Here is a 24,237-nt window from a genome sequence, read left to right on the forward strand (position 1 = left end):
GCGGCTTCTGCAGTAAGGGTGAGATGATCTGCAGGTCAGGAGGTTTGTGGAACAGTAGAAAGTTCTGCAGGTTTCTAGAGACGTCAGTAAGGGGACGCAGACACTCTGCCGGGTGCTGCTGGTACATGTGGTCCAACCAGCGCTTTATCACGGTGGGCGCTTGCACCACTGGGTAAAGTCACTGCGATAGTCTCAGGGTCCAGCAACAAAGAGGTTAAAGCCTCAATAATCTGAGGGGTTATGCCGGGCACATCTTCACCTTGGCGCGTCTGCCAGCGTGTCCTGTGAATGTCACTCTCTCTCCAGTTACACATACCGAGGACATGGAGGCTATTTTTGAACAGGTGGGAAAGGTCAGGGGTTCCTCCTGAAGGTCAGCGACGAATGCTAGATGCCAAAGCAGCCGGCTTTATAAGCCACCCAGAAGAGAGAGGCAGGGCACTCAGAGCTGAGTCACCGACTGACCCGTCTGCTTACTCCAGAGCACCCAGGTAAGGAGGAAGGGGTACTCCATGCTGAGGGGACTCACACGCTCATTACTACACTATGCATTGTCCTGGGATTATTACTGGCAGTCACAGGCCTGAATAACAATGACTAGGCATTATTACCAGCGGCTGTGGGCTGAGTACTGCGTCTGGGACTACAGCCATGGAAATAGCACATTGCAGGGGAGGAGAGGAAATGAACAGAGGGACTGTGCAAAGTTAAGGTGCCCACAGACTAGAAAGATCTGCGATCATAAGATGTGCGCATAAATTATCCTTCAAATCTTTTGCTTGTCCTGGACAAAAGATTTCAGGCCAGCGCACATCTTTACCAGAGATTTTTCTTAAGATCCCGTGTGCGTTCCTGTGGATCTTTTGTTAAATCTTCTGATCTTTCATGCAGCACGTAAGATCAGAAGATGGTACTTGTGTAGTATCACGGCTCCCATCGCATGCCATCGCATGCCATATGTAGTGGCATGCGATGCGATTTTTCCCTGTACGATGGCCATCGTGGGAGCCGTGATACTACACAAGTACCCAAAAGATTTAGCAAAAGATCCACGGGAGCGTGCATCGGACCAAAATCGGCCGATTTTCAACCGATTATCGGTAAACATCGGACGATATATCGGCCAATTTTCGGAAATCGGCCAATCAGCCAAAAAATCGTTCTAGTGTGTGTGGGCACCAGATTTGTGGGAATGGGGGGGGGGGCTGATTCTGCACCCATACAACCCATGCTGAAATGCCGCTGCAGGTATTATGCTGCATGCAGGGTAGATACTGGCTGTTTCTGCATGAAGCCCACAGATTTATTCTCCTTATGGTGCATACACACTAAGTGATTTTTTTAATAATGTGCAAGATAACGATATCGTAACAACATTGTCATATGGTCTAGTGTGTACGCACTGTGGGGGTTATTCTAATTCACTCGGAAAGATACAAAACCATATGCACTGCAGGTGGGGCTGATGTAACAGAGTGAATTAGAATAACCCCCTGTATCGTTATTATAAACGTGCGCTCCTGCAGGTCGTTAGCGATGTCCTTCGTCCTCTGTACACACGGAGGCTATCGTTGCGAGAGATTCTGCAGCATGACCTCAGCAATAGTTTCCTCAGGTCACCCATCACGAGAACAGGTGTACGCATTACTCACTGACACATACCCAGGTCACCCATCAGGAGCACAGGTGTACGCATTACTCACTGACACATTGCGCTGGTCACCCATCAGGTGGACTCATTTGCTCACTGACACATCCCCAGGTCACCCATCAGGAGCACAGTTGTACTCATTACTCACTGACACATCCCCAGGTCACCCATCAGGAGCACAGGTGTACGCATTACTCACTGACACATCCCCAGGTCACCCATCAGGAGCACAGTTGTACTCATTACTCACTGACACATCCCCAGGTCACCCATCAGGAGCACAGGTGTACTCATTACTCACTGACACATTGCGCTGGTCACTCATCAGGTGCACTCATTACTCACTGACACATATCCCAGGTCACACATCAATAGCACAGGTGTACTTATTACTCACTGACACATTTCCCAGGTCACCCATCAGGAGCACAGGTGTACGCATTACTCGCTGACACATATCCCAGGTCACCCATCAGGTGCACAGGTGTACTCATTACTCACTGACACATTGCGCTGGTCACTCATCAGGTGCACTCATTACTCACTGACACATATCCCAGGTCACACATCAATAGCACAGGTGTACTTATTACTCACTGACACATTTCCCAGGTCACCCATCAGGAGCACAGGTGTACGCATTACTCGCTGACACATATCCCAGGTCACCCATCAGGTGCACAGGTGTACGCATTACTCGCTGACACATTTCCCAGGTCACCCATCAGGAGCACAGGTGTACGCATTACTCGCTGACACATTTCCCAGGTCACCCATCAGGAGCACAGGTGTACGCATTACTCGCTGACACATATCCCAGGTCACCTATCAGGAGCACAGGTGTACTCATTATTTACTGACACATTTTCCATGTCACCAGGCAGGTGCACAGATGTACTCATTACTCACTGACACATATCCCAGGTCACCCATCAGGAGCACAGGTGTACTCATTACTCACTGACACATTTTCCAGGTCACCCAGCAGGAGCACAGGTGTACTCATTACTCACTGACACATATCCCAGGTTACTCATCAGGAGCACAGGTGTACTCATTACTCACTGACACATATCCCAGGTTACTCATCAGGAGTACAGGTGTACGCATTACTCACTGACACATATCCCAGGTCACCCATCAGGAGCACAGGTGTACGCATTACTCGCTGATACATATCCCAGGTCACACATCAGGAGCACAGGTGTACTGATTACTCGCTGACACATATCCCAGGTCACACATCAGGAGCACAGGTGTACTCATTACTCACTGACACATTTCCCACTCACCTATCAGTAGCAGAGGTGTAAGTATTACCCACTGACACATTTCCCAAGTCACCCATCAGGTGCACAGGTAAACGCATTACTTACAAACACAAATCCCAGGTCACTCATCAGGAGCACAGGTGCACTCATTACTCACTAACACATTTCCCAGTCACCTACCAGTAGCAGAGGTGTAAGCATTACTTACGGACACATATCCCAGGTCACCCATCAGGTGCACAGGTGTAGCCATTATTCACTGACACGTTGTGAAAGATCACAGGTGGAGCTAATTATGTCACTTGTGTCTGTGAGGACACCTGGAACACATGCACAGTTTGGAGTTCTGAGGACTGACTAGAGTCTCCCATACTATGCATTTAAAGCCCAGGTTTTGTGGATTTATACCCATGCTTAATGGATGGTAAAATCAAATCAGAGCGGGGCCCTCCTACCTCTATGGGGTATATTATATATTAATGCGGGGGAACGGCTGACGGGGAGCAGTGCCGATAACCCGCCATCAGTATTCAATGCTCCGCCTAACTCGCCGTTTCCACCTCGCCTGCTCCTTGAGATGAGGTGGAAACGGCAAGTGCGGCCGCCAAAATGGCGAGACTCGCCAGTATATGCAGTTGCTGCATCGCCATTCTGGGGAATCCTCACCAAGCTCTGACAGCAGGAACACGGAATTTAGAATACGGCGAGCGGACGGGGGGGATGGCTATCAATCACACAGGTTCTGTGGCTAGCTGAATTCAAGCCTGCTGCATCTCACCTGGTGTTCATCAGCCTCAGAACCTGTGCAAAGCATATGTATCCCAGATTAAAGGGATATTATAATAAGCCTATAATTAAGTCACCTGTGCTCAAGCATGGGTACCCTTAAGAGCTTGGGAAACCTGGCACTAGACCACAGGTTCTCAAAGTCGGTCCTGAGGACCCCCCAGTGCACATTTTCCAGGTCCTCTCAGAATGACAAGTGAAGTAATTAGCTCCACCTGTGGATCTTTTAAAATGTGTCAATGAGTAATGAGTGCACCTGCCGGGTGACCTGGAAAACGTGCACTGTGTGGGGTCCTGAGGACCGAGTTTGAGGATCCCTGCACTAGTCTGATCAAAGTTACTTACTAATTATTAATTGCTCGCTGCGCGGCCTGATTCTGAATGTACAGAATGAGGGGGTTATTCTCCACATGGTGACACAACATCCTGCCCAGCGCCAGAACTGTTATTACACCATTACACGACCTTGTATGATCGTACACTTGCAGCTCCTGTAGTGTTGGCGTAGAGCCGTCCTACATACACTTATTGCATTATTATTATGTCACAAAGCAAATTATCCATTAGGTTGTTCTCTTTGGTTCCCTGTTGCTGTACTGTAGTATATTGTGGTAGGACCAGATACTTTAGAACTACACATCCCAGCATGCCCTGCTACACTTTTACTCTTAGGACATTCAAAACCGTGTCACTAGCATGCTGGGGTGTGTAGTTCCCCAGCAGCCGCACGTTGCCTAACCATGTAATGGCAGTTCCATTACTTCACTATACTATGTATATATGGCCACAGTAGGGTGTAATATGTTCTCAGCTCTGCCAGGAATCCGTCACTACTCAGGGAAGTGCCCACTCACATACTTACCACTGAAGGACAAGTATAGCATCCTATGGCAGCAAAGGGCCTGGGGTTCATTTAGTCCCTAATTCCCCGTCCAGTGGGCTCTCGCTGACTGCCAAGGGGTTAAGCCATGGCAGAGGGAAGCTGGCAGTAAGTGGATGGGAGTGCTCCCTATTGTTCCCTACTGTGTGTTTGCACTGGGTGAGGCCTGGAGCTGGCAGTGCCAGGCTGGCTACCGCTGGGCTGGGTATTAGCTATGGGCAGTAATGTCTGCAGAATGTCTTGTGTATCCCTTCCCTGTGCAGCAGCAGCCTCCTCTTCCTGTGCTGGGGTGGGGGATGCACGTGTCCTCATCCCCCCTGTGTGTGTGTTGTACGTGAGCTCAGTCACATAGGCCCCGGAGCCTGGTGGTGACCACACAGAGCCCCACAGGAGTCACCTGGCAGAGCCCCAGGCACTGCTGTAACCCGCTCACTGCTGGGGGGTAATGCAGGGAGGACATGATGCTGGGGGTGATGCAGGGAAGACATGACGCTGTGTGTGGGGACATGATGCTGTGTGTGGGGGGACATGACGCTGTGTGTGTGTGGGGGGGGGATATGACGCTGTGTGTGGGGACATGACCCTATGTGTGTGGGGACATGACACTGTTTGTGGGGATATGACGCTGCGTGTGTGGGGACATGACGCTGTGTGTGGGGATATGATGCTGTGTGTGGGGATATGACGCTGTGTATGTGGGGACATGACGCTGTGTGTGGGGATATGATGCTGTATGTGGGGACATGATGCTGTATGTGTGTGGGGGGGACATGATGCTGTGTTTAGGGACATGACGCTGTGTGTGTGGGGATATGACGCTGTGTGTGGGGATATGAAGCTGTGTATGTGGGGACATGACGCTGTATGTGGGGACATGACGCTGTGTGTGGGGACATGATGCTGTATGTGTGTGTGGGGACATGACGCTGTATGTGGGGACATGATGCTGTATGTGTGTGTGGGGACATGACGCTGTGTGTGGGGATATGACGCTGTGTGTGGGGATATGAAGCTGTGTATGTGGGGACATGATGCTGTATGTGGGGACATGATGCTGTATGTGTGTGGGGGGACATGATGCTGTGTGTGGGGACATGACGCTGTGTGTGTGGGGACATGACGCTGTGTGTGTGTGTGGGGACATGACTCTGTGTGTGGGGACATGACGCTGTGTGTGTGTGTGGGGACATGACTCTGTGTGTGTGTGGGGACATGACGCTGTGTGTGGGGACATGATGCTGTATGTGTGTGTGGGGACATGACGCTGTATGTGGGGACATGATGCTGTATGTGTGTGTGGGGACATGACGCTGTGTGTGGGGATATGACGCTGTGTGTGGGGATATGAAGCTGTGTATGTGGGGACATGATGCTGTATGTGGGGACATGATGCTGTATGTGTGTGGGGGGGACATGATGCTGTGTGTGGGGACATGACGCTGTGTGTGTGGGGACATGACGCTGTGTGTGTGTGTGGGGACATGACTCTGTGTGTGGGGACATGACGCTGTGTGTGTGTGTGGGGACATGACTCTGTGTGTGGGGATATGATACTGTGTGTGGGGATATGAAGCTGTATGTGGGGACATGATGCTGTATGTGTGTGGGGGGGACATGACGCTGTGTGTGTCGGGACATGACGCTGTGTGTGCATGGGGGGACATGACGCTGTGTGTGAGGGACATGATGCTGTGTGTGTGTGGGGACATGACGCTGTGTGTGTGTGGGGGGGGGGGGGACATGACGCTGTGTGTGGGGAGATGTTGGTGCTATAGTGTGGGCGCTGTCTGTATGCCCTCACCCCACGGGATCCAGCTGACTGAAGCACATTCCGCCTCTAATCCCAGCACACAGACATATCCAGACCCTATTGTTCCTACCCAAATCCCCCGCAGGGCCCATTCTGCGGGCCTAGATCACCCAACACACCCACATCAACCAACACACAATCTAGTTTCAGGGAGATTATAGTTGGTAGTCGAATTTTGCACAGTGCCCCATTGAGGGGGCGTATCATGCTCCACCCAAAGGGCGTGTCTAGTTCCATATATGGAGAGATATATATATACATATATATTTAGGGAGATTGCTAGACTAATGAGGGGGAGAGGGAGATTGCTGCTGTGTCAGGGAGTCTCCTGCAGAATGCAGGAGGGGAGGTAACTATGATGTAACAGTGTAATGTGAGCTAGGTGACATGAGGGAGATTGCTAGACTAATGAGGGAGAGAGGGAGATTGCTGCTATGTCAGGGAGTCTCCTGCAGAATGCAGAAGGGGAGGTAACTATGATGACACAGTGTTATGTGGGCTAGGTGACATGAGGGAGATTGCTAGACTAATGAGGGAGAGAGGGAGATTGCTGCTGTTTCAGGGAGTCTCCTGCAGAATGCAGGAGGGGAGGTAACTATGATGTAACAGTGTAATGTGGGCTAGGTGACATGAGGGAGATTGCTAGACTAATGAGGGAGAGAGGGAGATTGCTGCTATGTCAGGGAGTCTCCTGCAGAATGCAGGAGGGGAGGTAACTATGATGTAACAGTGTAATGTGAGCTAGGTGACATGAGGGAGATTGCTAGACTAATGAGGGAGAGAGGGAGATTGCTGCTATGTCAGGGAGTCTCCTGCAGAATGCAGAAGGGGAGGTAACTATGATGACACAGTGTTATGTGGGCTAGGTGACATGAGGGAGATTGCTAGACTAATGAGGGAGAGAGGGAGATTGCTGCTGTTTCAGGGAGTCTCCTGCAGAATGCAGGAGGGGAGGTAACTATGATGTAACAGTGTAATGTGGGCTAGGTGACATGAGGGAGATTGCTAGACTAATGAGGGAGAGAGGGAGATTGCAGCTATTTCAGGGAGTCTCCTGCAGAATGCAGGGGGAGAGGTAACTATGATGTAACAGTGTAATGTGGGCTAGGTGACATGAGGGAGATTGCTAGACTAATGAGGGAGAGGGAGATTGCTGCTATGTCAGGGAGTCTCCTGCAGAATGCAGGAGGGGAGGTAACTATGATGTAACAGTGTAATGTGAGCTAGGTGACATGAGGGAGATTGCTAGACTAATGAGGGAGAGGGAGATTGCTGCTGTAGCAGGGAGTCTCCTGCAGAATGCAGGAGGGGAGGTAACTATGATGTAACAGTGTAATGTGGGCTAGGTGACATGAGGGAGATTGCTAGACTAATGAGGGAGAGGGAGATTGCTGCTATGTCAGGGAGTCTCCTGCAGAATGCAGGAGGGGAGGTAACTATGATGTAACAGTGTAATGTGGGCTAGGTGACATGAGGGAGATTGCTAGACTAATGAGGGAGAGAGGGAGATTGCTGCTATGTCAGGGAGTCTCCTGCAGAATGCAGGAGGGGAGGTAACTATGATGTAACAGTGTAATGTGGGCTAGGTGACATGAAGGAGATTGCTAGACTAATGAGGGAGAGAGGGAGATTGCTGCTATGTCAGGGAGTCTCCTGCAGAATACAGGAGGGGAGGTAACTATGATGTAACAGTGTAATGTGGGCTAGGTGACATGAGGGAGATTGCTAGACTAATGAGGGAGAGAGGGAGATTGCTGCTATGTCAGGGAGTCTCCTGCAGAATGCAGGAGGGGAGGTAACTATGATACACTCACATCACCAAATACTCACACAGTCATGTGCTGCCATAGCACCTCACACTGCAACAACCCACTTGTTACCTCATAAATGGGTGGAGGGGGGTATTTAATTAGAGACAAGGGGTAGGAGATCATATTCCTTGTAAAGACCTCAGTGCACTTTTACAAACATGTAGGTGTTGCCCATAGGAACCAATCAGATTATAGCCGTAACCTGTCCAGTAAATGACAGATAGAATGGTACTTCCTCATCTCTACATGAATAGCCATTGTCCCCTCGTGGGCACGCTTCGCTCGCCATGCTACAGGGTCACTACACCTTTACTAAAGGTAATAGATGGTGGCGTGGACCCCGAAAATACCCCTCACGGCTCGCCGTATGCCACATAAGTTCCATAGCGTAAGCGGTGGCCGCAAAGATGAGGAAGTACCAATATAATTTGATTGGTTGTCAGGGGCAACACTTCCACTTAATTTTTCACTTTAGTAAATGCACCCCCTCACCTTAACTCTTCGATGTCCAGGGGGCACAGCTGAGCGGGTGCAGTGTTGCCCTCCACCTTTAGTGAAAGACGTTGCCAGGCAGGGCCCTATTCACACCTCCAACCCTGCTGACCCCGGCAGACAGCTGTCGCGCTCTGTAAAGGTCACAGCTATTTCTGGGGTCTGCAGATTGAGATTCGCTTTCAGCAGCTGCTCAGTACTGCGGCCCCCACTACCAGAGGATGCTCTGACCTGGGGGCAGGACGGACACTTATGTAACCCTCTGCACTAATGCCAGTCACCAGGCCATTCCTTTCTGTCTCCTGACCCCGTCACATCAGTATCCCCTGTCACCTATTCCTCTGAGTTAGGATAAGTGTCTAAAGAAAGACGTAGGGAGAACAAAAGGGTTTTTGGGGCACACTTTAAGTAATAAATGAGTGAAAAGAATGTGAGGAAATGGGTGAAGTAAAATCTAACCTTTATTTCTTAATATTTAAAATACATACATGCAGCTATACCTATTCCTCTGCCCAGGGTCGCTGACTGCAGGGACACTGATGTTTTATTACTAATATAGAACCACAAGTCCCAGCAAGCACCCACAGGTTTCCTCTGACTTGGGTCTCATTATACCAGTAGTACACACTGTCTGCATATTCCTGGTGTAAAGACCCTGCACGTGGTTCCTATGCCCTCCCGGAACTAGAGAGGGCGATCGATGGTTCATAATCATCGACAATTTACTCCTATTGGTAACTAGTGTTACCATCGATGGGGGACCACTGATGGTGATATCCCTTGGCTTGGAATTACTGATGACCCTGAGCAGACAGCTGACATTGCATCATTACATGACGTGCTGTGTATGGCACACATGTGATGCGTGTGGTGTACATACATGAGGGGTGCCCTGAATCTATGGGTGATTCTTCCTCCCCTGTCTGACGTATATATGTGCCATTGCTGCATCCGTGGTCCATCGGGCATTCGCCCCAGGCTGCGGCGTCTCCTCCGTATCAGTGACCCCAGTGATCACGATAGACAGTTATCATTCTCGCTCAATAAAAAGACTGCAGCTGATATGTGGTGTTGGGGCAGGAGATAGCTTCACCCCCCCCCCCCCCCCCCCCCATAGTCTTTCAGGGCGCTGTCATCTCTGTGTCCTATATTACACCCACCGTTATTACCACAGGTTTGAAGTTGAGTTCTCAGAGCATTCCCTGTGTACAGCGCAGAGCATTCCCTGTGTACAGCGCTGAGCTTTCCCTGTGTACAGCACAGAGCTTTCCCTGTGTACAGCGCTGAGCTTTCCCTGTGTACAGCGCAGAGCATTCCCTGTGTACAGCGCAGAGCTTTCCCTGTGTACAGCGCAGAGCTTTCCCTGTGTACAGCGCAGAGCTTTCCCTGTGTACAGCGCTGAGCTTTCCCTGTGTACAGTGCAGAGCTTTCCTGAGGTACAGAGCAGAACTTTGCCTGATTACAGCACAGAGCATTCCCTGTGTACAGCGCAGAGCTTTCCCTGTTTACAGCGCAGAGCTTCCCCTGTGTACAGTGCAGAGTATTCCCTGTGTACAGCGCAGAGCTTTCCCTGTGTACAATGCAGAGCTTTCCCTGTGTACAGCGCAGAGTACTCCTTGTGTACAGCGCAGAGTATTCCCTGTGTACAGCGCAGAGTATTCCCTGTGTACAGCGCAGAGCTTTCCCTGTGTACAGTGCAGAGCTTTCCCTGTGTACGGCACTGAGCTTTCCTGAGGTACAGAGCAGAGTGTTCCCTGTGTGCAGTGCAGAGCGTGCCCTGTGTGCAGTGCAGAGCGTGCCCTGTGTGCAGCGCAGAGCGTTCCCTGTCTACAGCACATAGTTTTCCCTGTTTATAGCACAGAGCTTTCCCTGTGTATAGTGCAGAGCTTTCCCTGTATGCAGCGCAGAGCTTCCCCTGTGTGCAGCACATAGCTTTCCCTGTGTGTACTGTAGCACAGAGCTTTCCCTGTGTGCAGCAGAGCTTTCCCTAAGTGTACTGAAGCACAGAGCTTTCCCTAAGTGTACTGCAGCACAGAGCTTTCCCTGTGTGCAGCACAGAGCTTTCCCTGTGTGCATACAGCAGGCTTTCCAGACAGCACAGAGGTAGAAGTACAGAAGCAGCAGCAGGCAGCAGTGTGCAGCGTTGGTGGTATAGTGGTGAGCATAGCTGCCTTCCAAGCAGTTGACCCGGGTTCGATTCCCGGCCAACGCAGACTTTTTAATTATTTATTTTTTGAGGCAGCTAAATATGTAAATATGTGACTGGTGCCCTGCGCTGTACTACAGACACCATGTATACTCCGGGCCTGTCCCGGCTTATTTTATGGCACCTTCTAATCTGTATTCTAATCTACATGATGATTACATGAGGGAGGTGGAAGCTGCTCTGTACGCTGCAGGGACAGGCCGCAGATCCAACTAGAATGCGTGGGTTTGGGGCTGAGATGCTCTGCAGAATGACTGAGCAGCACGGGAAGGATATGGGGGTGTGATGGGTGAGATGTTCTGCAGAATGAGTACAGGAAGGAAATGGGAGTGAGATGATCTGCAGATGACTGAGCATAGGAAGGTTATGGGGGTGAGATGCTCTGCAGGAAGGCTCACTGAGCACAAGACTGATGTGGGGTCAGATGCTCTGCAGGAGGATGACTGAGCACAGGCATGATATGGGGGTGAGATGCTCTGCAGGAGGATGACTGAGCACAGGCAGGATATGGGGGTGAGATGCTCTGCAGGAGGATGACTGAGCACAGGCAGGATATGGGGGTGAGATGCTCTGCAGAAGGGGAGTGCTGGGCTGAGATGTCTGCATGTTGCATCACAGTTGGGATGAGACTGCTGTCACGTCTGGCCGGGGGAACATGGTATGCGTCATGCATGTATGTAAGTATATGCACTGATCATACATGATGGATGTGACCGGCACTGGCACATGGCAGGCAGTACAGTCCCAGGCTGCCTGGCCAGGGGATGCTGGGACTTGTAGTACCACTGCAAGCACTGGCAAAGCCTGGAGTGTACGGGCTACAGCTATAGCCCCCTGTAATAACCTGGGCGACCTTCAGCAGCAGCAGCAGCCGGGCCCGGGTATAATGGGTGTTCTGCCGGCTGGGTGTCCCTTTAATTGTGGCCCCGCCCCCCGCCTGGCTACATGACGCGCTGATGTACAGCGCTGAGGATCATCACATCGCTCAGACCGGGGACGAGGTGAGAACTGCGGGTACCTGGTGCTGGGGGAGCCGCTGTCCGGGGACCCAGCTGCGGGGGGAACACAGGGCAGAGATACAGTGTATATAATACAGGTGGGGGGAGGGGCAGATACAGTATATATATATATATATATATATATATATATATATATATATATATATATATATATATATATATATATATATATATAGCATTATGTAATTAACTAAGGGCAGTCACTGTATATAGGAAGAGGACCAGATATAATGGGTGAGATTTAATAGGATGGGAGCTTCAGAAAGTGAGAGATTTGGTAAGAATTATTCATTATTTTTTTTTTTTTTTAAACGGCAATCATTTACACTGCAAAATCACTTTGCGGTGTAAATGATTGCCGCTTTAAAAAAAACCCTGGAGATTTCTTCCCAAATCTGTCGCTTTCTGAATCTCCCATCCTATTAAATCTCACCCAAAATGTTCTGAAAATAGAATAATATAGAAGGAAATGGGGACAGAGAGGTGTGGGGGGAGGGAAGGAGGGGAGAGGGAATGAATCTATTTGGACTAGAGTAGAGGGAGAGGTGGTGAGTAGGTGAGAGGCTGGGGGCCTAGGATGGATGCGCAGGAAAAAGTAGCAGCAGGGGGGGGGGGGGGGTACTGCACTGAGTCAGAGGGGGGACACCTGATGAGGCTGCAGGTATAGTGATTGCAGACAGGGGGGCTAAGTGGAAATGGTGATGTCTATGGAGAAGGTGGGGAGACAGAGGGAAGTAATGCCTGATGTGGGAACAGTTAGCGGTGTGGTGACTGATAGGGAAATAGAAGCAACATGGTTGAAGAGGATACAGAAAAGAAATCACACAGATGATGAAGGTCTGTGGTGAGGAAGGACACAAAGGTAGATGGTTAGGATGGGAGAGGAAGGGCACAGAGGTAGATGGTGAGGATGGGAGAGGAAGGGCACAGAGGTAGATGGTGAGGATGGGAGAGGAAGGGCTCAGAGGTAGATGGTGAGGATGGTAGAGGAAGGGCACAGAGGTAGATGGTGAGGATGGTAGAGGAAGGGCACAGAGTTAGATGGTGAGTATGGGAGAGGGAGGGCACAGAGGTAGATGGTGAGGAAGGGCACAGAGGTAGATGGTGAGGATGGTAGAGGAAGGGCACAGAGGTAGATGGTGAGGATGGGAGAGGAAGGGCACAGAGGTAGATGGTGAGGATGGTAGAGGGAGGGCACAGAGGTAGATGGTGAGGATGGTAGAGGAAGGGCACAGAGGTAGATGGTGAGGATGGTAGAGGAAGGGCACAGAGGTAGATGGTGAGGAAGGGCACAGAGGTAGATGGTGAGGATGGTAGAGGAAGGGCACAGAGGTAGATGGTGAGGATGGGAGAGGAAGGGCACAGAGGTAGATGGTGAGTATGGGAGAGGGAGGGCACAGAGGTAGATGGTGAGGATGGTAGAGGAAGGGCACAGAGGTAGATGGTGAGGCTGGGAGAGGGAGGGCACAGAGGTAGATGGTGAGGATGGGAGAGGAAGGGCACAGAGGTAGATGGTGAGGATGGTAGAGGGAGGGCACAGAGGTAGATGGTGAGGATGGTAGAGGAAGGGCACAGAGGTAGATGGTGAGGATGGTAGAGGAAGGGCACAGAGGTAGATGGTGAGGAAGGGCACAGAGGTAGATGGTGAGGATGGTAGAGGAAGGGCACAGAGGTAGATGGTGAGGATGGGAGAGGAAGGGCACAGAGGTAGATGGTGAGTATGGGAGAGGGAGGGCACAGAGGTAGATGGTGAGGATGGTAGAGGAAGGGCACAGAGGTAGATGGTGAGGCTGGGAGAGGGAGGGCACAGAGGTAGATGGTGAGGATGGGAGAGGAAGGGCACAGAGGTAGATGTGAGGATGGTAGAGGAAGGGCACAGAGGTAGATGGGAGAGGAAGGGCACAGAGGTAGATGGTGAGGATGGGAGAGGAAGGGCACAGAGGTAGATGGTGAGTATGGGAGAGGGAGGGCACAGAGGTAGATGGTGAGGATGGTAGAGGAAGGGCACAGAGGTAGATGGTGAGGATGGGAGAGGAAGGGCACAGAGGTAGATGGTGAGGATGGTAGAGGGAGGGCACAGCGGTAGATGGTGAGGATGGGAGAGGAAGGGCACAGAGGTAGATGGGAGAGGAAGGGCACAGAGGTAGATGGGAGAGGAAGGGCACAGAGGTAGATGGTGAGGATGGGAGAGGAAGGGCACAGAGGTAGATGGTGAGGATGGGAGAGGAAGGGCACAGAGGTAGATGGTGAGGATGGTAGAGGGAGGGCACAGAGGTAGATGGTGAGGCTGGGAGAGGAAGGGCACAGAGGTAGATGGTGAGGATGGTAGAGGAAGGGCACAGAGGTAGATGGTGAGGATGGTAGAGGAAGGGCACAGAGGTAGATGGTGAGGATGGTAGAGGAAGGGCACAGAGGTAGATGGTGAGGATGGTAGAGGAAGGGCACAGAGGTAGATGGTGAGGATGGGAGAGGAAGGGCTCAGAGGTAGATGGTGAGGATGGTAGAGGAAGGGCACAGAGGTAGATGGTGAGGATGGTAGAGGAAGGGCACAGAGGTAGATGGTGAGGATGGTAGAGGAAGGGCACAGAGGTAGATGGTGAGGATGGTAGAGGAAGGGCACAGAGGTAGATGGTGAGGATGGTAGAGGAAGGGCACAGAGGTAGATGGTGAGGCTGGGAGAGTACTGTGTCCAATGAATAGGATCAGAAGAGAGTGAAAAACAGGGGCTCAAACCTTGGTCCTCAAGGACATCTATCGGTTCATGTTTTCCAGACCACCGCATTCATTCACTCCTGACAAGATTCACAGGTGGTGTTTGAAACCTGAGCAGATCGGGGTCCTGAGGACTGATCTAGGCCGCCCCTGAGTTATCAGGAGATCATCATTTTGTAGCTGAGGGAAGTGGAATGACGGTGATATGGCTGCTGGCAGAGAATGGGTTACCCCAGACCCTGGCCTAGCATGGGTCAATGCTGGAGGACCTTATTGTAGACCACAGGCCTGCGGATATGTGTGCTGGACAGGCCTGCGGCTGGAGTGATGATGCGCTGCAGTGGGTTAATAGCACCAGGCATGAAGGGGTTAAAGGTACCATGGGGCGTGGAGCTGTCACATTGCGGCAGTGTGCTCTGCACTTACATCAGGCTGTATTTCCGTAACAGGCCTCAAGGATCCTACAACCTTTTTTTTTTTTTCTCTTTTCTTGCTTCATCATTTCCGTACAATAGAGGAGGAAACTCTGAGAATGACACAACGCTGTGCAATCCTGTATCATTAACCCTGCGTGGGCCGCTCCCCTCAGCCAGTGCTGTGCCTGAATGACAAGGGGGCAGCCGGAGTGTCTGTGCCTGGTCTCTGTCCTCTAAGTCTCCTTCACTGCCCCCCTCCTCCTCCTCCTGCTGCTGCACCAGTGACTTTCTAATGGGAGGCTGTGTGTATTTATAGAGTGACATATTGGTGGGTCAGACTCCGCGGCCCTACCACGTAATGACTACAGGCCATGTGTGAGGGTATCTTAGAATGACAGAAGCCTCGGAAAGGCGGCAGGTGTCTGGTAACAGATGGGTTAACGGTGTGATATTAGGAGGGCTCGGCAGCTCTGTGTAGGTGTGTCACCTGTGTGTTGTAGTCCGCCCTGCTCTGGCATCCTGTGCGCTGCTGTATAAGCTGAGCCCAGTCTCTCTCTCTCTCTGCAGAACACAGCACCATGCCTACCGAATACCCAGCCCTCACCGCTGACCAGAAGAAGGAGCTCCATGACATCGCCCAGCGCATTGTGGCCACAGGGAAGGGGATCCTGGCCGCTGATGAGTCCACAGGTGAGCAGCCACGTCTTGTATGGTGTATGGGCCTGATTCAGACATGATCGCCGCAGAGCAAATCAGCGATCAGATAGAGGCCGCTCCGCTATAGTGAAATCTTTCCTTGCGAATTAATTCGCTCGCTTGGATGTGTACGGCTGGCGACGCTTTCACAGATAGTAATAAGGTTGACAGTCAATAGGTCTATTGGTCGACAGGAAGTAGGTTGACACATGAAATATGTCGACATACCTTGGGTAAAGAGTTTTACAGGGGAGAGGGGTGGTGGTACGCTTATACGTTGTCCATGTCGACATATGTTGACATAGACTCTTTTCTCGACCTTATAACTATGTCGACCAAAGGTATGTCATCCTTTTTTATTTGTCGACCTATGCCCTGTCAACTAATAGTGGTTGACCTTTGACCTAAATATTGTTGACCCATACCCCTCCCATGAAACGTCCAGTTACCACCCCTAAACGCCGGCTTCGCCTCAATCACGTTGCAAACGGCTGGGGCAGAAATACAGTGGCAGGATTTCATCGCTGGAAGGTGCAGCCCATACGCATTCGCAGTGTATCGATAATCGGACGCTCTGCGACCAGGTCTGAATCAAGATAACGTACAAACCAGTTCCTGACTGTGCCAGGAGCTGAGGGGGGGGGGGGGGGGGGGGCTGATGTTTTATTTCTAAATGGGGCAAATCATTAAATATGGGGCTACCCCTGGTGATTTGGGACGGTGAAGTAACTGCGTGGTGGCTCCCCTGCCCGCCTGGAATACAAGGCAAGCATTGTTACCTCTGACACACTAAGTGGAGTGTTTGCACTGCTGCTCAAGTCACCATGGCAACCACCAACAGAAGGCAGCCATGTTGCATGCCAAGTGCAGTCTGGGAATTCCTTTCATTAGTCCCTGGCCTGCATATTACCCAGTTAACCAGTACATAGAATCTATAGAGAAACGGGGGCATTTGTGCAGGATAGTGATGGTCGCTTCTATCCAGTCCCCCTGTACCCTTTAGAAGCAGCAGATTACTTACATTGTCGAAGGCTTTCAGTCTTTTATCGGCGCTGTACCAGGATTCATTGCTGGTGCATGCCAGGCGCTCACCTATACAGCCAGGTATAACCGTCCCCACCATCTGCTCCTCCCACAGGCAGCATCGCCAAGCGCCTGAGCTCCATCGGGGTGGAGAACACAGAGGAGAACCGCCGCTTCTACCGCCAGCTCTTGTTCACCGCTGACCAGAGAGTCAATCCCTGCATCGGTGGCGTCATCTTGTTTCACGAGACCCTGTACCACAAGTCCGATGACAGCACACCCTTCACCAAGGTCATCAAGGACAAAGGAGCGATCGTTGGCATCAAGGTCAGTAGTGGGACGATTGGCAAGTTTTGTCTTTAACGCCCGGTCATAGGGATCACCCGTCATATTTACCTTCTTCACCCTAGGTTGACAAAGGTGTTGTCCCTCTGGCAGGAACCAATGGCGAAACCACCACACAGGGTAAGGATCTATAGCAGTATACACGTGATTGTGATGTCACAGTGCTGGAAAGATATCAGCCAATGAGAAGGTGACTACTGTTATAGGCATATGTATTCTATCTTACAGGCACCCTCCGTGTAGGGGACCCGCTCCCTCACAAAGTTTGCCTAGTTATAAATGTGCGCAGAAAGTGCGGTTTTACATATAACCGCTACTGCTGGTCTCAGTTATTGGAGTCATTTATAGTACAGACGCAATTGTTATTATAATTTATATGGCGCTTTAAGGAATCCACAGCACCCAATTGCAGAGTACATAAACAAATAGGCAAAAGAACAGGGTCACTTATAGATAATATAGGACAGGTCCAGGGTGTATAAACTTAGCTGCATTAGGGTGGCAGAAAACCGAGGGATATGGTGCCTTCGGAGGGAGCATGGAGTAGAAGATGTGTAAGCAAGAGAAGGAAAATGGGTACTTGTTTCCTAGCACGGCGCCCATCGCATCGTATACCATAAGCCTTACAATGGTATGTGATGCGACACGATGGCACCCGATGTTATACAATATTAAAATCGTATACCATTGTATATGGCATACAATGCCATACAATGCGATGGTATACGATTTTAAATTGTATAAGCACCCTAATGGGTGCTTTCAATTTTAAATGGGCCCCCCTATAAGATTATTAATTGTATAAGCACTGTAATGGGTGCTTACAATGTTAAAAGCACACCCACGACACCCCCACTATCAACGCCAACCCGAAGCGTGGCGAGCGCAGCGGTACGCGTCCTCCGACCTTTTCATACCCCCACCATCCACGTCGGCATGGAGTTGTTTTTATATAGCGCAGCGAGCCCCGCGAGGGGCCGCGGAATACATGTAAAGTAATACGCGTCCCCACGCGGGGCTCGCTGCGCTCGCCACTATATAAAATCAACTCCACGCCGATGTGGATAGTGGGGGTATGAAAAGGTCGGAGGACGTGTACGCTTCGGGTTGGCGTTGATAGTGAGGGTGCATTTAACATTGTAAGCACCCATTAGGGTGCTTATACAATAAAAAATCGTATAGGGGGACCATTTAACATTGAAAAAACCCATTAGGGTGCTTATACAATTAAAAATCGTATAGGGGGACCATTTAACATTGAAAAAACCCATTAGGGTGCTTATACAATTTAAAAATTGCATCGCATTGCATGCGGGTGTATGGCATGCGATGCGATACAATGTATAAGATGCCATACGACTGAATATCGTAGGCGCTGTGCTAGGAAACAAGTACCGGAAAATCACATGAGGGGAGAGAGCCCTGCTCATGAGAGCTTACATTCTAAATGGGAGGGACAGACATGTAAAATGTAATACGTGAGAGAATAAAGGCCCCCATACACTATGCGATTTTCGGCCGATTTCACCCGATTTTGGGCCGATAAATCGGGTGAAATCGGCCGAAAATCGCATGTGTTTGACATCTGATCTGATCTAATGCGCGGTCCCGTGCGCATCAGATCGGATCAGGGCGTCGGACCTGCTGCACATAAGATGTATCGGAATCTGACCCATCATGGGCACATCGTGGGTGCTTTTTAGCACCCACGATGTTTCAGATCCGATATATCATTATGTACAGCTCCAGGTACCTCCTTCCGTGCGGCTGTCCTCCAACCCGGCGCAGCAGCAGAAACACACGTCACTGGGGGCAGGCACAACGGGAGCCATAGCAGCAGCAGCAGCAGCTGCACTCAGCGTGACAGGTCGTCCCATCGACGCACACAGTACATTGACATTCTCTGGAGCTCAGCCTGAGCTCCGTCCTCCCTGCCCGGCAAAGACAGAGCATTCCTGTAGGTAGGAGGGAGGGAGGGAGGAAGCAGCAGAATATTTGTGCTTAGAACGGGACTCCCCCTCCCCTCTGCTCAGTGCTGGAGGTGACGGTGTGGCCAGCAGAGCCCGACCGCCCCTTCCCTCTCCCCCCTTCCCTCTCCCCTGCTGCTGGAGGTCGGTCAGCGTCCGTGCAGGCAGCACAGCCCGACACCCTCCCCTCTCCCCTGCTGTAATTACACAGGCATATCCCTATTAGCTGCCTGACAGGCAGCAGCATGGACTGTCCTGTGACACTGTACCCAGTGGGATAGGTGGCAGGACAAACACTGCCCCAGTTTACCTGTGCCAGTGTCACATTGGAGCAGTGCTGGACTGGCAGTACTACCCAGTGCCAGCCTGCATTGTCTCAGTGTCTCTGGGGCAGATATATTATAGTGGTGCTTATCGCACCACTATAATACTTCCTGCTTCGCCTCATTAGCGAGGTGAAGCAGGAGGGGAGACCAACAAGATGTATTAACATCTTGTCTACCAAAGCGGGGAGCGCTATCTCCCCCCTCCGGCGATGTCCCCTCTTGGAGATAGCGCATCAGTTTACACTGATGCGCTGTCTCCTGTCCTCCGGCCGGCTGGACTGGGCATGCGCGGGATCTCACTACTTGCAAGATCCCCAGCGCAGCCAAGAGCCAACAGCAGGGACAGCGCTGTCCCTGCTGTTGAGATAGGGCTACGCCAGCCTGCTGCTGGCGCAAAACCAGCAGCGGGCTGAATGGTCAGCAGTGCTGACCGTTCATACATTCAGCCTGCTATCATTTAGATAGCAGTGCCGATATGAACAGAGGCGCATAGTGCCCCTGTCATTTACTGCACGCTGGCTCCTGAATACAATGGGGAGAAGCGGTTTCAGTGCACATAACATGTGCTGATACCCCTTCTTCCTCATATCGATCTTTAATACATCTGCCCCTCTGTACCCAGTGTGCTAGGTGCCAGTCTGCATTGTCCCAGGGGCGCTTTAAGGCCCCCATACACTATGTGATTTTGGACCGATCCCACGCGATATCGGCACTTGGGCCGATAAACCACGTGAAATCGGCTCAAAATCGCATGTGCACATCGGACATGCTCATCGTACCGGATCAGGTAGTCGGACGTGCAGCATGTGTGATCACGTCCGACCTCCTGCAGTGGGCGGGCAGCGGCGGCTCTTAAATGAGTGTCCGGCAGGTGCAGCGGGGGGTGCCGGTGAGGAAGCAGTGCGGCCACGGCGGTGATCATCAGTGTGCTGTGTGCAGCGGGCGGGCAGCAGCGGCAATTACAACTTTAAAATAATGTGTCCATTGACTGTCCGTCTTCTGATTGGCTGAGATAGAGCACTCTCAGCCAATTAGCGGCCTCCGGAGGGAGGCCGCTGATTGGCTAAGAGTGCTCTATCTCAGCCAATCAAAAGCCAGTCATTCGACACATTATTTTAAAGTTGTAATAGCCGCCGCTGCGGCGGTGCACACTGATGATCATTTGAGATCCGCCGCAGCCCGCCCCCACTGCTCCTCACAGGAACCGCTGCTGCCCCCTGCCTGCTCCTCACCGGCACCGCTGCTGCCCGTCCCACTGCTTTTCACCGCCCTGCAGCTCCCCGTTTTTTTTTTACATGTGATAAATCGCATGCGATTTATCACATGTAAAAAATTGCACATCAAGGGCAAAATTGTATGTGAGCCTCCCGGGGAGCTGTCGGGCAGCTCGCAGGAGAATTGGGTCCGAATTGTCCTTAGGACAAGTCGGCCTAATGTATGGGGGCCTTTAGCCAGTGTGCTTGGTGCCAGCCTGCAATGTCCCATAGACGCTTTAGCCAGTGTGCTAGGTGCCAGCCTGCATTGTCTCAGTGGCACATCCAAATTTGCATCAGATAAATCACATGTGATTTATCTGACGCAAATTGGATGTAAAGAATGGCACATCTAGTGTCAAATTGTATGTAGGCCTCCTGGGAAGCTGCCGGGGAAATTCAAGGGAAATCAGATGCAATTTTACAGGTAAGATAAATCTCATAGTGTATGGGGGCCTTAAGAACGTGAGAGATTTTGGGAGAGGTCTCCCAATTTTTTTTTTTTTTTTAAAGCGGCAATCATTTACACTGAAAAACCAGGTTGATTTTTGCCATGTAAAGGATTGCTGCTTTAAAAAATTGGGAAACCTCTCCCAAAAGCTCTCACTTTGTGATTCTCTCACCCTGTTACATTTGACACAGATGGAAGTAGACAGTGAGCGTGAAGCAGGATAAGAGTGGGCGGAGTTTGGTGAAGATGATCAGTGTAGGCGGGAATACATGTTTGGAATGCAGCGCGTCTATAGAGCTGGGCATGACCCTATTGATACCTACGCCACATGTGCCGGCACAGAAATGACATGAGAAATCGGAAATGTTTGGCCTGCAAATTATAATTATTGCACGCAGTATTTGCCCATTCGGCATTTTGGATTCAGTGCAGAAAGATGAGCTCTCTGGAGGGTGTCAATGGGGGATGGGAACTGTATATGACACCATTTGTGCCATCACCAGGTCTGGACGGTCTGTCTGAGCGTTGCGCCCAGTACAAGAAGGACGGCGCCGATTTTGCCAAGTGGCGCTCTGTGCTGAAGATCTCTGACCACACCCCCTCTAGGCTTGCCATCATTGAGAACGCCAACGTCCTGGCCCGCTACGCCAGCATTTGCCAGCAGGTAACACTCTGCCATGTTTTTTTATTTTGGTGTATTAACCTTTATTGTATAAACCAATTTTGTTAGTTGCCTCACACATATGATGACTAAGAAATTGTGCAAAAATATAATCTTCAGTAACTGGCTACGTATGAAGCCCATTCTGATCCAACCTCACCAAGCTGTCCATCTCGACTGACTGCGGGTGTTACGAGATGGAAAATAAGCCAGTAGCGCCATTTTAGTGACTGGCACCTGCCCAGCCTTTGTGCACAGGGCCTGTAACCAGGAGGTGATCTGTGCCCTCCGGTCACCACGTTGGCAGACTAAACTCTTCCAGGCCCTACTTGTTACTGTATTGCAGAGAATTCCTGTCGGAGCTATGGAGGAGATTGGGATGGGTACAGTCCCCTCACCATATAGTGTTTGTTGGCTCCTGAGGAAAAGCGTAAAACCTTTCCGGGACCAGTAAATTCTCTAATATTTTTTTATTCTACGCCCCATGACTCCCACACCCCTCCAGCAATAGGGGACGCATAGTTAGCAGAGGACTCAACAAGTGCTCACTAGACCGGCACCTGAGTATTACTTATAATCTCAGGACAGGGGCCTCAGCGAATAACAACATTGAGAAGATCTACGCCCTGAACAGTCTGTCCTGGTTCAGATTCACTTGCTGGGCTGCGAATTCACATCCAGAGCGATTATCACACAACCTTTGATTGTAGTGCGCATGCGTGACCTGTCCGTACAAATAAAGCGCCACGGTTGGCTATTCGCAAGTTAATTGACAGGCGTCGGGCGTTTGGGAACGCTGATGGTTTCTGGGAGTGCCCCAGAAATGCAGACCTTTCCTGGCTGTTGTGAGGGGGGGGGGGTTTACCTGATCGTTGGGCTCCAAACATTCGCAGCCCAGCAATCAGGTCTGAATCAGGCCCTTAGAGATTAAACACCACAAGACTCTGTCATGGTGATCCTGCACTGCAGCGGCCTTGATCTCACAGCCAGGTATACTGGTATGAGGACTGGAGTAGCCGAAAACCCTGTAATGAACGGTATTCTGTGCCCCCCCCCCCCCATGGGTTTAGTTTTGGTGAATGAGCTATGCTGATTGCCGGAGTAACCACAGCCGCTGAGTATTAGGTAGACCCCCCCCCGGCTCTCCAGCACTATCTGACGTCAGACTCTCTGTCCTCACAGAACGGCATTGTCCCCATTGTGGAACCAGAGGTCCTCCCTGACGGTGAGCACGACCTGAAGAGGTGCCAGTATGTCACTGAGAAGGTGAGTCTCTCTGGCCGGCCCGACTGGTCTAGTCCCAGAGGTCGCGTGTTGCGGCCCGCACCCTGATGACCTCCGTGTTTCCCCTCAGGTCCTGGCTGCCGTGTACAAGGCTCTTAGCGACCACCACGTCTACCTGGAGGGAACTCTTCTCAAACCCAACATGGTGACTCCAGGCCACGCCTGCACCAAGAAGTACTCTCCTGAGGAGGTGGCCATGGCTACCGTCACTGCCCTGAGACGCACCGTGCCCCCTGCAGTATCTGGTAAGGCCTAGAGTGATCAGAAGACTGATTAAATCAGAGGTGAGGCGACAGAAGGTGACTCTTTACGGTGTTTCCATCATACAGGTATCACCTTCCTATCTGGAGGACAGAGTGAGGAGGAAGCCACCGTTCACCTGAATGCCATCAACAAGTGCCCCCTGCACAAGCCCTGGCCTCTGACCTTCTCTTACGGACGTGCCCTGCAGGCCTCTGCCCTCAAAGCCTGGAGTGGCAAGAAGGAGAACGTTAAGAGTGCTCAAGAGGAGTACACCAAGCGTGCACTGGTAGGTACTGCGCCCAGCATCACGCTGCTGCAATGGCGGCTGTGACCACTAGATGGCGCCTTTGTTCCTGTTCATATTGCTGTGCAGTTGTTGCAGGTTGATGTGCCAGCCTGCGGCCTGGTGTAGTAATGGCTACCCACAATAAATATCTGTCCTTTTCTGTCTGTAGGCCAACAGCCTGGCTTGCCAAGGCAAATACGTGCCCTCCGGACAGTCAGGAGCCGCAGCCGGAGAGTCCCTGTTCGTGTCCAACCACGCCTACTAGACGAGGAGTCGTCATCCCTTTGATGTTGTTGTCAGTGGCGACTGCTTTTTGTATATGTAGTGTGTGGTCCCCTCTGCAAAGCGATAACCCACGTCCTGCTACACCCACCTGCAGAGCGTTGCACGGATAACCTTCCCCTTTCCGGAGCTTGTGACCCTCCTACGGGGTGGGCAGAGGGTATGGATGGTGAGTGCAGTGTGAGTGTATGCTAACATCTATGTGCTGTCCCTGTTCTCAGCTCTGAGTCCTGTCTATTTATGTCACTTCTGAGGAAATCTCAATAAAGCCGATAGGTGAATCACAGCTCTGTGTACGTCTGCGCTTCTTACAGGGAACCTGCTGAAAAATGGTAGGGGTGTAACTACCAAGATGCAGGGCCGCCA

The 24,237-nt window shown here is 51.2% G+C and overlaps 1 protein-coding gene and 1 non-coding gene across 5 annotated transcripts; both read left to right on the plus strand.

Annotated features, from left to right (window-relative positions):
* Positions 1–376: 376 nt before the first annotated feature.
* ALDOA (aldolase, fructose-bisphosphate A) lies at positions 377–24,157 on the plus strand. 4 transcript variants are annotated; one of them, XM_083152435.1, is made up of 9 exons: positions 377–491; positions 15,622–15,744; positions 16,889–17,100; positions 17,184–17,238; positions 21,619–21,779; positions 22,959–23,042; positions 23,131–23,305; positions 23,390–23,589; positions 23,759–24,157. In XM_083152435.1, the coding sequence occupies exons 2-9, from the start codon at positions 15,633–15,635 to the stop codon at positions 23,852–23,854; spliced, it is 1,095 nt and encodes a 364-aa protein (XP_083008561.1). In that variant the 5' UTR covers positions 377–491; positions 15,622–15,632; the 3' UTR covers positions 23,855–24,157. The 4 variants fall into 4 exon arrangements, with proteins under 4 accessions (XP_083008561.1, XP_083008559.1, XP_083008558.1 ...); XM_083152433.1 differs by lacking the exon at positions 377–491 and adding an exon at positions 11,495–11,584; XM_083152432.1 differs by lacking the exon at positions 377–491 and adding an exon at positions 11,774–11,908.
* Positions 10,842–10,913, plus strand: TRNAG-UCC (transfer RNA glycine (anticodon UCC)). The gene has a single exon. It is a non-coding gene; the product is annotated as a tRNA-Gly (tRNA).
* Positions 24,158–24,237: the final 80 nt, after the last annotated feature.

Source organism: Crinia signifera, chromosome 7 (assembly GCF_055691185.1).
Source record: "Crinia signifera chromosome 7, ASM5569118v1, whole genome shotgun sequence".
Classification (NCBI taxonomy): Eukaryota; Metazoa; Chordata; class Amphibia; order Anura; family Myobatrachidae; genus Crinia; species Crinia signifera.

Coding starts and splice junctions, on each gene's coding strand:
- ALDOA (XM_083152435.1), top strand. CDS start 15,633: ATGCCTACCGAATACCCAGCCCTCACCGCTGACCAGAAGAAGGAGCTC. Junction 17,101..17,183: donor GAGCGATCGTTGGCATCAAG/GTCAGTAGTGGG, acceptor TCTTCACCCTAG/GTTGACAAAGGTGTTGTCCC. Junction 23,043..23,130: donor GCCAGTATGTCACTGAGAAG/GTGAGTCTCTCT, acceptor GTTTCCCCTCAG/GTCCTGGCTGCCGTGTACAA.